Here is a 15326-nt window from a genome sequence, read left to right as displayed (position 1 = left end):
ACAACCTGGTGATAGTTATCAAAAAAGCACACTGGTATTGAATGTAACTGGCAGATGATTTCTTTTCATCATCCCTGGGCTAGAAACTACTGTCTCTAGTGCGGGGCAGAAGAAATGCTCTGAATCACAGACAACTCGCTAGATGTTTCCAAAACCACAGCATAAACATTTAAACCTTTTAAATGATTAATGACATAAAATGTCATGGAAGAGGCTCCCTCCCTTGGGTCTCTTTGCAATAACAACAGCACATGAGACTCCAACTGGTAGCACACAGCCAGAAAATTGAATCTGGCTAAAGGTCTTCATTCTAAATGTTATCATCCTGTAGAACTGATCCAAAAGCTGATCAAATAATTAGGTTCAATTGGAGAATGAACAGAGTAATTAAATTGCTTTGTTGTCTCAAATTACTATTTTCAAATAGAATATTCTCTTCTGGTTCCAAATTCAGAGAATTCTCAGGTTGAAATCTTAATCAAAACCAGAGGGAAGTTTTTGAAGCTTTGGTAGGTCCCAAGTTTAGTCTATCAGTTATCGTCTACCTCTAATAAGACAGCTGATGATTCTACCAGTGTTCACGGTAGATCATCAGGAAGCAGGACTGGAAAAGTAACAAGAGTTAACAACAACAACAAAAATTAGATGCATTCATCATAAAGAACATTTTAGCTGTAAAAATTAATTAAAATACATGAACTAACACTACCAAGACAAATAAATCTTAAAAAATAATATATTGAGAAAAAAACAAGTTGTTTAAGAATGCCTAACACTTACATAAAAATTTGAAGTTCTTAGGTGCTGCAAGCAATTAAGCACTTGATTATTAACCAACATGCTATTGTTAGAACCAATCCAGAGATTCTTTGGAATAAAGACATGGCAATTTGGTTGTGAAAATTTTCAGTCTTGAAAATTCTATGGAGTGCAATTTTACTTTGCATGCACGGAGTTGCCTTCAATCTGAATCAACTCAATGGCAAATGCTTTGTGAGATATATATATATATATATATAAAGATTAAAGCATTCTAACTTGTTTTATATTTATAAAATAAATATTTAAACCTCAAACTCACTGCCTTAGAGTCAGAGGAGACCGCCCATCTTTCTCCCATGGAGTGGCTGGTGGATTTGAACTGCCAAACTTTTGGTTAGCACCCCAACATGGCACCAGGGCTCCTTGTAGATACTTACATATGTAGTGATGATACAAAAATATGCCTAGCAAAGTGAAGATTTCTGCGGAAGAGAGGGGACTAAGATTGTGGAAAGAATACACAAAGGATTTGAATTCTTTCCAAATTCTTTCTAAAATAATAGCTCAAATACATTGTTAGGATTCTATGGAACTAATTATTGTGCTATTATTGTTGTTGTTGCATACTGTTGAGTTTGAACCAACTCGCCATGGATTGGTTTACCCTCCAGTGGGTTTTCAGAGGCTGCAAATCACAAAGGAGGAAATTGTCCAATTTTCTCCTGTGGAGCAGCTGGTGGATTTGAACTGCCTGCCTTTGGATTGGCAGTGCAATTCCTTACCCCTAGATCATCAGAGTTCCCTATATCCTGAGTACGTGAACATAAATCTATCCTCCATATCTTCTTTCTGCTTCACACAGTTCAAAACAAAAAAACCCCGAAGTATATTCAAGAAAAATGTTGTATTCACAAAATGCATTAACAATCAACAACAAGGGCAGAAAAGAGTGAGTGCCTCACTTAAGCACTTATGCTTTCATTCTATCAACAACAAAACATCCTTGCAAGGAAACAAGGGATTCTCAGAAACAGAAACAGTGAGATCCATGAATGGTATGACTAGGTAAGCACTTGGCTTCTAGCCAAAAGTTTACAGTTTTAAGTCTATCCAGAGGTACCTCAAAAAAATGCCTGTTGATGTACTTTCAACAAATCAGTCATTGAAAAATCTAAAAACTAGTAAGTTACTCTAAGAACCCACCAGTCAGGTAGGATCTCTCTGTGGAAGAGTTAAAGAAGTGAAAATGTAAAGAAACCTGGAGGAACTGAAATGAAAGTCTTCATGAGGGGGAAAGATTATACAGTGGATCATTAATGGAGACAGTTCCTTCTTTTTAATTGGGAGGAATATTGCAGGGACAAGCAGGGATTCAAACCCATTTGAACAGGTTCAGTCATGACCAACAAAGCAAAATTAGAACAGATCTGGATTGGACCAAGAAAATTTGGATGAAACAGAAAGGAGAGAGTACCAGAGGAATGTCTATCTGTGTTTCATAGACATTTGACATATGGATCACAACAAATTGTGGCTGACTTTGAAGAGAATGGCAATCCCAGAACACTTGATTGTGCTCACATGAAAACTATACTTAGTCCCTGAAGCAGTCCTCAGAAGAGAGCATGGTTCAAAATCAGGAAAGGAGTGCATCAGAGATGAGTCCTATCTCCATACTTTTTCAATCTATCTGCAGGACAGATCATTTGGGAAGCTGAGCTTTATGAGGAGGCATGTGACATCAGGATTAGAGGAAGACTCATCAACAACCTACATTATGCAGAAGACAAAACTTTCCTTGCTGAAACTGAGGAGCACTTGAAGCGCTGTGGTAGAAAGTAAAAAATTGTAGTCTTTTTTTAATTATTAAATTTTATTAATTTTCATGAACATTTACAGAGATTTTGGGTTTTCATTCATTCATTGTTGCACTATTTTCTCTACCCTTCTCCCCAGTTCGTTCTTTTTTTCCCCCCCTTGAAAGTCTGTTTTAATTGTCCAATTGCCACAGTGCTTGTCAAAGCCAGTTCTAATTATTCTCCTTTGTCGGTGTGTCCTTTGCCATTCAAAAACTGTAGTCTTCATAATGGATTAAAGCTAAACATCAAGAATACATTCTCACAACTGGGCCAATTGGCAACACCAAGACAGATGGAGAAGATTGAGGTTGTTAACAATTACAGCTTGCTCGGTTCCATAATCAACACTCTTGGTACAAGCAGTCAGGAAATCGAAAGACAAATTGCACTGGGAAAATCTGCTATAAAGACCTCTCCACAGTACTGAGAAGCAACAATGTCAGTCAAAAACTAATGTGTGCCTGATCCAGGCCATGGTCTTTACAATTACTTGCTATGCATCAGAGAGCTGATGACAGAAGAAGAATTGATGCATTTGGGTTGTGGTTCTGGAGAAGATTCTTGAACATACCATGAACCGTCAAGAAAACAAATAGGTCTGTGTCGGAGAGAGTAAAACCAACTTTCTCCTTGGAGGCTAGGATTTTGAAGCTCTGCCTCACATACTTTGGACAGATGGCCACAAGGAACCAGTCCTTAGAGAAGGACATTATATTTGGAAGGGCGGAGGGACAGCGCAGAAAAAGACCCCAGATACAGTAACTAGGGTACTGAGGACAGATGTGTCAGAGTCAGTGAGACTGGCTCAGAATAGGGCAGGCTTCAGAGCTGTTATACATAAGGTCACTATGAGTCATAAGGCGACTCGATGGCACATAACAACAACTGTGTAGAGTGACACAGATTCAAAGCAGCACAATTGGCCACCATCTTGGAGTGGGGCATCATTAGTTTCCTCTTGCCTGTCAAGAGATTTGATTGCTTTGGTGTCCTTGTTTTCTAAGCAGAAGATTAAGTTTCTAGCAAAGAATCAACCCATACTTTTCTTCACATTCCTGTTATCAGTCTAGTTTACTACATTTTCAAGTACAAGTTAGTTCTAGTGTCACTCTTTTAGCCATTACTGAACCAAAAAGAAACAGTTCTAAACCCTAGGGAAGAGTACCCCAAAACTGTTATTTCTCTTATCCCTGTATTTACTACCATTACTTCCCTTGCTGAATGTTACTAGAAGAGACAAAGTGGTCTGTCTGTCCCAATTGCCCTTTTTTTAAAAGATATATTTTTCTTTTCTCTTTCCTCCAAGTTTTACAGATTTTGTTTTACAATATCTCCCATTCCCACTTCCCATTAGATCACTAATGCATGTCTTATTTAAGATTGTTTCTTGATCTTCCCTTCCTCTAATACATTAGAGTGCTGTCTGTCCATTCTACTCCTGCTCTCCCCACCTGTGAATTGTCCGATTTTTTTAAATAGAGATTCCTATACAGTATTTTCCCTTTTGTGACTGATTCGTAGAAATTATTACTGATTTTGATATCTTTGAAATATTTTTATATATCTCTAAGGATAAGATGCCCTACAAACCAATCAAGGAGCGAGGTGGCCAGCTACTTTTTCATGATAAACCAAGAACTCATTGCCATGACTTCAATTCTGACTTATGTCAACCTTGTGTTTCACATAGTAGAACTCCATAAGGTTTTCTTGGCTGTAATCTTAACATAAGTATATCATCATGCATTTCTTCTGAGGACCCGCTGGGTGGGTTTGAACTACCAATCTTTCAGGTAGAAGCTTATTGGAAACTGCTTTCACCACCATGGCACATTTCTTTGATCATAGCCTTTGAGCATGACACAGTTGCTGAGATGGATGGCATCACATCTCATTGGAGGCAATCAATAGATCAATAACAAGTAACCATCTAGGAGACAATGTAGTATCACAGAAACAGCAAAGAATATGTAGTCACATATGAAATATGCTGGGTAAGTTAATTAACATTTCTGGGTCTCTTTCCTCATTTGCTTGTTATGAGTAATAAATTAGATCATACATGTAAAATATCTGACAAGTAGAGTGCCCTTCTCAAGGGTATAATTGGTATAGTTCTCTTCCATCCCTCTGAGGAAAAGGGATGAGAAAATGGAATGGCCAGAAATTCACTGGCCCATTAAGTAGAACCCTGAAGAAGAAATAAAGAAAAGTACTACTTGTTGAATATTCTAACTAGGTACCATTTGAACTACTATTTATCGCTAGCACCTGGTAAACTCTTCTCAGTCATAGACAGGCAGTGGTTTTCTGAATTTTAATCTGATGTTACCCTTAACATGAGCAATTGTAGGTGCCAGATATGAGTTTACTGATTTTGCAGATATTATTTTAGATTAACATTCTGGCATGTTGTTGTTATTGTTGTTATGTGCCGTCGAGTCACCTGTGACCCATAGCAACCCTGTGTACAGCACTCTGAACCCGGCCCTGTCCTGAGCCAGTCTCACAAATTCTGACACACCAACCCCCATTGCCCCAGTTACTGTATTAATCCATCGCATCCGGGGTGTTCCTCTCCTGCGCTGTATTCTGGCATAGTATAGTTTATTTGATGCCTGAACCATTGCTAGTAAGCACTCACTTTCTGAGTTCTGCTGCTCATCAGGGATCTGTGAAGCTTCAAAAAGTTATCATGTAATAATTCTTACATTTATAGGTTTGTCTTTTTTATTTTTTATGCTCCCAATTATGTTAGTTATTAATTTTTAGAATAGACAATAGTTTCAGAAATGGATGATTGGATTACTTTTCCACTACTCAGTTTTTAAAAAATTATTTTACTTTTTTTGTTGTTGAAAAAAATACACAGAAGAACAAGAACTAACTCAACAATTTCTACATGGACAGCACTGTGATATCAATTATATTCTTTAAGTTGTGCAACCATTCCCACACACCCTTTTCCAAATTGTTCCTCTCTCATTAACATAAATCCACTGTTCCTCAAGTTTCCTAGCTAAGCTTTCAAGGTGTTGTCAACTTGATCCCATATAGTTAGTAAAAGAGTACAATGATCAGGGCAAGCATTCTCTTCTAGTTAAGCTAAAACTATTGCTTGGTTATAAGAAGACTTCAGAGATTATTTTTGCTTTAAAGTTTAAATATTATCTCTGGACAATAAATTTTAGTAGTGCATCCAGCCTTTGTGGCTCCAGAAAGCCTGCAGTTGACAAAAAATATGCAATTCTGTTCCAAATTTTCTCTGGCATTTTAGTTTCCCACAGAAAACATTATAATACTGGGAATCTAGTTTAGATGAAAAAGTTTGTGTTTTTCTATTATTTTTCCTACCCCTTATTCTTTCTGTATGCGAACAAGTGTGTATATGTGTGTATAAATAACATTCATGTCACTTCCCTTTCCACACCCAACCCCAATGAGGGTGACAGTCAGTCCTGCCTGTGCATTTCTTGTGGTCAAATTGATTATAGGCTGTTTAAATTATTCAGAAAGAGAGAGAATGAAAGAAAATAAATTGAGGTCTTTCACAAATTTGTACCCAAAGAAGTTGCAGCTACTCTCTAACTATTGCATATCAGCCTATCTCTCTCCTTTCACATTGTTTATGGATGGATAATAGTGACTGAGGAAGAACTATCACCTTCTCAAGCTGTGTGTATCTGGCCTGGATCACAAGGAATAGAGGGAAAGCAGTCAAAGAAGAAGCCATCAGTACATGAAAATCCTGGTAATCATGGAGCTCAGTAATCTAAAGAGGAAGGCTACTTCATCTCTTGCTCAGAGAGGTGATGGCTAGTAATAGGCTTACTTCCTCATACTTAGACCAGCACTAAACCCTACCCTAGACATTTGAAAGAGAGCAAGACTTCCTCTCCTACAAACTGAATTTCTTCTGAAAAAAGAACAAAGACAGCTTCCAAAAGAAAATGTCTTATAGGAAATAAAAGCAGAGAACAAGCCTTGAGAAGATGCTGAGTCTGAGCATTCAAGAGCATGCAACAAATACCACTAAAGGTAAAATGTTGTGTACTCTCCTCTGCAAAAAGAAGCACAACTGTATGTGTTTTAGTGGGAGACTCCAGACGTGACTTACTGATCATGCTTCCAGGTTTCTCTACAGTTTGTCTTCTGTTATTTGAGTCTTTGGTTGTAAAGAGGTACTTAATTGGAATTATTACAGAGGTCTCATTGAGTTGCAGTTCCTGAGAACAGATTGTTATTTTTGAGTTATCACTTAACCAGTTCTGACTCATGGCGACCCTATGTGTGTCAGAACAGAATGGTGCTCTATATGGTTTTCAATGGCTAATTTTGCAGAAGTAAATGACCAGGCCTTTCCCCAAGTCATCACTGGGTAGATTAGAACCTGTAAATTTTTTGGTTAGTAGCCAGGGACTCTCTGATTACCACTACTTCTGGAAAACAGGATAATTTTAATGTTAAAATGAACTACTTTGGGATTTAAACTGAATTTGAGTGGTAAAAATTCTCCTGTTTGTCTGTAAAAGCTATCAGTTTATCACTCCTAGGAGAGTCCACTTAAACCAGGGGGTAAGGGAAGAGACTGTGTGCTGGGGAAAGGTTTCCTCTTTTGCCTAACTTTGCTCGAAAGTTTTACACAGCATTGATCTAATCCACTATAAGAAGATGCTATTACTCATTGCTGTTGAGATAGAACCAGCTCATAGATGACCCTCCAATAAGTTTTCAAAGGCTGCAAATTGCATAGGAGGAGAGTGCCCATCTTTTCCACAAGGAGAAGCTAGTGGATTTGAACCATCTGCTTCTTAGCTGTGTGTGGCAGGGTGTGTTGAAAGGTTCCGTCTTTTATCTTATTTTTCTTAAAGAATCATTTAACGTTAAACTAATCTGCCACAAGAAGATAGAGAAGGCAAAACAGCAACATGATCATTTTGAACATCCTTGGTGTTGTTCCTTTAAGCTATTTTTGTCTTCCCATCTTCTACACCACAGGAAAGAGCAAAACAATGGTGTGGATAGCCTCAAACTTTGAAAATAACCACTCTTGTTTGTCTAGTGTGATTGCTCACACTAATCTGTGTTGGACAAGTAGAAAAAAATAATACAAAAACTATTGCCCTTATTTTTTTCTGCTTCCATGGGAAAATGAAAAGCACAATAAATTTGGTTTCAAAACATAAATCTAGCTTCACAGGAAAATAAACCTACTGCTAACAAAATTTGTTGTTGGTAGGGGAAAGCTGGTAATTTCCATTGCTCTATTTCTTTAGAACAGAGTTTATCTTTTCCTTTTATCATTCCAACTCATGTTTTGACATTAGTAATATAAGGTCACACATGAGCTTTAAGTGAAGTGTTTTGTGTGGAAAACTAGTGATGGTGTGGGGTCCTGGATTGGATTCTGGAAAAGAAAATGGACAATAGTGGGCCAATTATCAGAAGTTAAGAGCTTGTAGTTACTAGTATTGTACAAATGTTCACTTTCTGGTTTTGGTCATTGTGCTGTGATATGTAAGATGTTAGCAATAGAGGAAACTGGCTGAAGGGTGAATGCAAAATCTATACTGTTTTGTATTATTTTTTTGAATTTTAAAATTAAATGAAAAAAGCAAGCAAGATTATGATTTTTCTATTATTTCCCTCACATTTTGGTGTATTTCCTTTATATAAATGGAACTTTTCTGGAGGATTATGAGTTTGGAGAGACTAAACAAGTTACTTACTCTTCATAAGTGATCAGAACCGATATCCACAGCAGCAAGACAGCTACATCACCTTTACATGACACTGTCTAAACATACTGATCTAAGAAAAATAATATTTTGTTTTGATTCAACTAAACAAAAAAACTTCTGATGCTACCTTCATTTTCCCCTCTTTTTTTAAGAAACTTTAGAACAAAACTTACATCCTTGTAGCTCAGTGGGTGATGGGCAAAATCGGTTTTGGTGTATGTCCATTACTGCAGGTGCACGCCATGTCCTTATAAGACTCCTTAGTTACAGGGCACATTTTGAGAAATTAAATTCACTGTTTAGGAAACTGAGAACTGAAAGTCCAATGTCTGTCTCAGTGGAGTTCTAACACCTGCACTATCCCTTCTGGGGATATCAAGGTTAACAGCTGCATAGAAGTTTTACTGTTCACACATGCCACTTACAAGTGCCATAGGAGGCTGGCTAATGTAAAGATGCAGTCTCTGAGTATTGCAAATGGCTAACAAACTCAACAACCAACCAGAAGGTTAAAGTTCAAGTCCACCCAGGTCATTGTTGTTACTAGGTGCCATTGATGTGGAAACAACTCATGGCTGGCCCTCCTGTGGATTTTCAGAGACTGTAAATCATACAGCAAGATTGCCCATTTTCTCCCGTGGAGCAGCTAGTGGATTTGAAACACAGACCTTTGGGTTTGCCATTTTAAACTTTATGGGGTACAGTTTGGATCTAACACATGTTAGTCTCATCATGAGTCAGAGTCAGCTAAACAACTGGTGATGTAAAGCTGCTTGTAAACATCATCAAGCATACCAAGTATGCCATTTAGCATCCACATCATTGCATTGCTGGTATACGATCCCAATTTACAGGAACTCACAATGTAGAACCAATCACCTTGATTCAATGTGCATCCATTATATTAAATACTCACAGAGATGAATCTGTTGACAGAAAATGCCGTAATAGACACAAGGCTCTTTGTTAGTGTTGTATATCTTTGTTCCATTTGAAACCAGGTGGCTAGGCTGAGGTGGAACCAGGAGGGATGAGGATTAACATGCTGAATCCTCAGAAACTCTCATTATCAACAGCACCCAAGTGAGCTCCAGAAAGAAGCAGCTATGGCTAGTGTGATCCTGGAAAGTATCTTTCTGAAGCGATCCCAACAGAAAAAGAAAACATCACCTTTAAACTTCAAGAAGCGGCTCTTTCTCTTGACTGTGCAGAAGCTTTCCTATTATGAGTATGACTTTGAACGTGGGGTAAGTGTCTATTGAACGTGGGGTAAGTGTCTAAGTTTCATGGACAGGTTCTTAGATCTTCCCTGCGGTGGGGGGAAGGTGGAATAACAAAAGTACATTCAAATTCAGCAAAACATTTCCTAGCCACGCTGTGAGAAGAATCTAAAATTGTTAAGAAGTCCTGGGGAAACTTTAACATTGAATCTTGCAATCGGTGAACACTTACTAAATTGTTGAGAATGAAATCTAAAAGTAAGAAATTACTTCCTTAATTGTTATGATAAAGACACATGCAGTTATTCATTCTTCTGTAGTATATGCCTTCTACTGGTAGTTGAGAAAGTTAGATCACTAGGTCTGAAAGGGTTGCTTTGGTGTTTTTTTCCCTCCTCATTTTAAAAATTATGGGTTCTGATAATAGAGCGTGAATATCACCTTACTATATGGAATGATTAGATAACAAAATCTAGTAATTTGTTGCTTAATCACACTTAATCATTCTTCATTTTCTTCCTCATTCTTTCTCAGAGAAGAGGCAGTAAGAAGGGTTCAATAGATGTTGAGAAGATCACCTGTGTTGAAACAGTGATTCCCGAAAAAAATCCTCCCCCTGAAAGACAGATTCCGGTAAGAAGAGAACATTGATAAAAAGAAAGAGAATTGAAATAAAGAGAGTGAGAGAAAGATTGGAGTTAAGAAACTTGGAACATTTATTTCAGCAGGAAGTAGCTAAGAGAATACGCCATCCCCTTTTCCTTATGAATTAGGGTGAAGTCTCTCTCAGGGAGGAGTGATAGGGAATGGCAAGGGACACACTGACAAAGGAGATTAATCAGAACTGGCTTTGACAAGCACTGTGGCAATTGGACAATTAAAACAAACATTGGGGGGTGGGAGAAGAACGAACTGGGGAGGAGGGTGGAGAAAACAGTGCAACAATGAATGAATGAAAACCCAAAATCTCTGTAAATGTTCATTAAAACTAATAAAATTTAATAAAAAAAAAGAAACTTGGAGCATTTAAATTCTCTGTAAATAAGCTGGTTATACAGTTCAATAACCCTTATAAACTTTGTGTCTCTGGTATGTAGTAGTTAAACTGAGTCTCAGAAGCTTTCCCTCAGATGTAGAACATCTCAGTCTGAAACCTTTGTAACACTAACTTTAATTTGGTGTCATATGAAGTTTTCCAACTGGTTAACAGGATCAAATTTAGAAGCTTTGACTCACTTGAATGCCTGAAGCATAGAAATCTGAGTAGTAAGAGATTCTGATATCTCACTGTTTAGTCTCCTCTCATTTCCCAGAGCCAACATCTCGAAAGCACAACACTCTTTGACTTCTGAGTTGATTAAAAAAAATATAGTTGTGTACCTGATTACAAGAGTATTGTTGGATGCTGTTGCATTGATTTCAATCCATAGTGATCTCATGTGACTGACAGACTAGAACTGCTCTATTGGGCTTTCTAGTCTCTAATCTTTCTGGGAATAAATTGCCAGGTCTTTCTCTTGCAGAGTGGCTGGCTGGGTTTGAACTGCCAATCTTTGATGAATTAGCAGCCAAGTACTTAACCACTGTACTATCAGAGCTCCTTGATTATAAAAGTAATGCATCTTTATTGTGGAATTCATTGCCATCTAGTTGTAACCAATTGATGACTAATACTCCATTGGTTTTCTGAGGATATAAATCAGAAGATTGCCTATCTTTCTCCCAAGGAGCTGCTGAAGTATTCAAACTTCTAGAGAGGCTCTACCTTTGGGTTAGCAGCACAGTTCCCTATGGACTAAACTACGATAGCTCCTTAGAGGAAGGTTTAGAGAGAAACAAGAACAAGAACAGCAACATAACAGCATTCTTCTCGGTCTTTAGTCTTCCTGTTTCCGTTTGCCCATCTTTCCTGTCCTTTTCTACCTTCTAAACTTTGGGTTGGGTTTTTTTTTGTTTTGTTTTTGTTTTTACAGATGCTATCCTTTTGGTTTTAGATGGTTGAGGTCACATTAATGCTATCGTTCACCTAATAGGCCTATCTAGTGCTTGAAATGTCATCTCTAGGAGTAGAATCAGTTCCTGGTTTGAAGGATGTCTAAGGGCCATAGTATCAGGGATTCCACCAGTCTCTATCATACCAGCAAGAGTGCTCTTTATTATGATTTTGGATTTTGTTATACATTTTACTCCCACTCTGTTAAGAATCTTGTAGAGGAAAAGCCAATATTGGTAGCTGGGACATTAGCTCTTCTCTACTTAAGCTAGTAGAGGCTGTAGTTCATGTAGTCCACTAGTCTTTTGCAGTACAACTTGGTCATTTTTATCTTTTTATTTCATTTTATTTTCCAGAAGTGAAACTTAAGTTTCATACATTCCCACTAGCTCTGTATGAAATACCTATTTTCCATATTCTCCTTAACACTTGATTTTATAATTTCAATTTTAATCTAGTCAAAGAAAAGTGACATTTCATTACTGATTGATTTTGTAATTTTTAAATTACTAGTAAGGTTGAAAAATTATGCATCCACTGCTTATTTGTATTTTTTCACTTGTTAATTGTCTTTTAATTTTCACCCAATTTTCTATTGAGATGTTCACCTTATTCCTAGTCATTTTTAAGAACTGACATGTTAAGGATCCAATCCTTTAACTGCGATGTATATTGAAAATACTGTTCCAGGTTTTCAGTTACCTCTGAATTTGTTTATTTTTTTTTTTTCCTCTACTGGGTTTTAAAGTCTATCTCATAAAATTAGTTATATTTTTTTTAAAAAATGAAAGCCATTTTTAGTATTTATAGAAAGCAAAGAGTAAATAATAGCAACCATTCTCAAAGAAAAAATCTTTCCTTTCCCCAAATTATTCATATGCAATTTACTGCATAGCATGTTGTTGTTATATGCCGTCAAGTCGCTTGTGACTCATAGCGACCCTACGTACAAGAGCCCTAAACCCTGCTCTATTCTGTGCCAACCTCACTGTCTCCAACATACCTTCTCCCATTACCCCAATCACTGAATCGATCCATCTCATCGAGGGTCTTCCTATCATGCAATAGTGAGTCGTTTCCCAAAGAATATAATTTTAATACTTTTCTCTGCTGTTTATTCCCATAATTACACCATAAGCTACTACCTGTTTTATGCCTTCTCCATATTCTATTTTTTTTTGTGGGGGAGTGTATTTACTTTTTAAAAATTTTATATTGGTTTGCATACAAAATTTGTATACATTATGTTTGTTGTTTCCTGAAAAAGCTGAATATAGAAGTTCCATATGACCCAGGTATTCCTCTGCTAGGAATATGCCCCAAGGAAGCTAGAACTGAGACACAAACAGGAATTTGTACACCAATGTTCACAGTAGCCTTATTCACCATTGCAAAACCATGGAAACAGCCCAAATGTCCAACAACAAATGAATGGATTGAGAAATTGTAGTACATTCACACTCTGTAGCACTAAGGATTTTAAGAAATACAACATAACTTGGGAGAGACTGGAGAACATTATGCTGAGTGACTAACTCAGTCTCACAAGGACAAATATTCTATAAGACCATTATTGTAAAAGTAGAAGGATAATTAGTAAAATGTATATGTAGGTCCCAGTGGGGAAGACATGGAAGCAGAGGATGAAGATGGGCAGAAAGAAATCACAAGTTTGTACAATTTAGTGGGTGGAAGAAGGAGGTAAAGGAAATGGGAAAGATCTTGCAGAAACCTGAAAAGATGAGATAATGGTGGGTAATGTTGGGTATAGATCAATGATGATTGATTTTATAAAACACAATGCATGGGAATTATTCTATGAAATACAATGTGAATGTGGTAATTTTAAAAAGAATTTTAGTCTTTTGCATTATATAAAATTATAGTCATATATTTTCTCTCAGACATTCATACTTTGATTTTTATATCAAATTCTTTAATCCATTTGCAAGTTATTTATGTCTATGGTATGAAATAGATATTTAATCCTTTCTACTCACCCTACAAATTTGGTGGTTAGCTGTTTGTCTCAAAGAAACTTTGATCCATTGCAATGGATTTCCAGTATCAAAGGAAATCCAGAAAAGAGCATTTCATCAACTAATAACCATGCTTTATTTTTGTTGTTGTTGCAGAGAAGGGGTGAAGAATCCAGTGAAATGGAACAGATTTCAATCATAGAAAGGTTCCCTTACCCTTTCCAGGTGAGTTATTTTCTTTCATCAGCCCTCCAAAGGAGCCTACAATGTAATCATTAAGGATGGAATATGGGGCAAAGGGAAGGATACTAAGCCCCAGTAAACAGAATTGAAGTGAGTAAGGAAGTCAGATTGAGAAATGAGACAGATATAGGTTGAAAAGGTTTCTGTTTTCCTCAGTCTAATGTAATGTCTTTTCATCTCTACATCTCAAAGAGACAACCCCGAATGGCTTTAGTTCTATTATGGTATGTTTTGTCTATGGTCACTGCATTGAGAAAGATGCTGTGTTTATTGAGTGAGCATTTCACTTCCTCCTGGTTCTGCCTATCTGTCTAATGGTGGTTATGTGGGTTTAAAAGACAGAAAAGGGGAGGGAAAGAATAGTATTAGGAAGTTCATTATGGGGAAGGTTTATCAGACTTACACATAAACCTGAATTCTATTCTAGTCTGGATTAAGTGAAAAGCCACAGAGGCATTTCCTTGGCAGACTTAGTGTAAGCCATAAAGGAGAAGAAAGGCTTCAAATTAAATCTTCAAATAAGCTCATTTCTGTCTTGAGAATGCCCTAGCCACATGTCATGAACATAGCAGCCTCTGCAACAGTGAAAGCCAGAAAAGGAAGTGGAAAGTCTCAGGGGAGGGGGCTTTCTGTCATGGATTTATGAGCACAGCAAGACTAACAAAAAAGAAAAATATGAAGGAATAGTGTTCATGTCCCTTACTGTTTGCAAAGCCTGTGAGACAGGAGTGTTTTAGGCATAATTTCCACTATTGTTGTCTTTCAAAAAGATGATTCGATTTGGCTGAGCTAGTAGATAATGTTAAATAGTAGAAAAATAAAAATTCGTTTTCATCCAACTTTGGAATTCATTATATAATATCTATGAACTCTGAGGTTATTGTTGTTGTGTGCCTTCCAGTCGGAACAAACCCATAGCCAATGAATTTTCAGTGGTAGCTAATCGCACAAGAGATTGCCCATCTTTCTCTCGTGGGAAGCTGGTGGATTTGAACTGCATGCCTTTGAGAATGCAGTGGAGCCTCTTACCACTGGGTCATCAGAGTTCCCGCTGAGGTTAGGAACCACCTATATTTCACGTGTCTCCACAGCACCTAGCACAACTGGATAAATGATGTATACTGCATTGAAACAGATCAAGGAGAGAACTGTTTGAAAGCGGTATATGATTGGGTATTATGATTATGACAAGAGTCCACAATGAAGGTTGCATAGTGGAGTGTACTCGGAGCGGGAAGGGGGAGGATTCTATATCAATGAAATATTTTTTCTTTTACTTTTCAAAGAGAAGAACAAACTGACGGGAGGGGTGGGCAGGGAGAAAAAATGGAATAATGAATGTATGGAAATCCAAAATATCTATAAATGTTCATTAAAATTAATTTTTAAAAAATTATAAAAGAAAATACTTGATTTGATGATGGTGCTTAAAATATACTTGATTATCTTTGAAGTACGTTTGTGGTTTTGAGTCAGGTTTGTTTCATACTGATCAGAGGAAGTCACTAGGGAGTGGGAGAAAATAAGCC

At 37.2% G+C, this 15326-nt stretch overlaps 1 protein-coding gene across 2 annotated transcripts in view; it reads left to right on the top strand.

Annotated features, from left to right (window-relative positions):
- Positions 1-15326, top strand: part of BTK (Bruton agammaglobulinemia tyrosine kinase) — a 61941-nt gene that overhangs the window by 13521 nt on the left and 33094 nt on the right. The window contains exons 2-4 of one of the 2 annotated variants that reach the window (XM_006901148.1): positions 9439-9609; positions 10117-10215; positions 13711-13779. In XM_006901148.1, the coding sequence (XP_006901210.1) occupies positions 9469-9609; positions 10117-10215; positions 13711-13779 (309 nt within the window). In that variant the 5' untranslated portion in view covers positions 9439-9468. Of the gene's footprint in view, positions 1-9438; positions 9610-10116; positions 10216-13710; positions 13780-15326 lie in introns of those variants that run through there. The other variant, XM_006901149.1, reaches the window with a different exon arrangement.

Source organism: Elephantulus edwardii, unplaced genomic scaffold, assembly GCF_000299155.1.
Source record: "Elephantulus edwardii isolate Elephantulus edwardi_28Jun2011 unplaced genomic scaffold, EleEdw1.0 scaffold00310, whole genome shotgun sequence".
NCBI classification, from domain to species: domain Eukaryota; kingdom Metazoa; phylum Chordata; class Mammalia; order Macroscelidea; family Macroscelididae; genus Elephantulus; species Elephantulus edwardii.
Note: the sequence above shows the minus strand (reverse complement) of the source record. Positions and strands in the feature narration are given on the sequence as shown.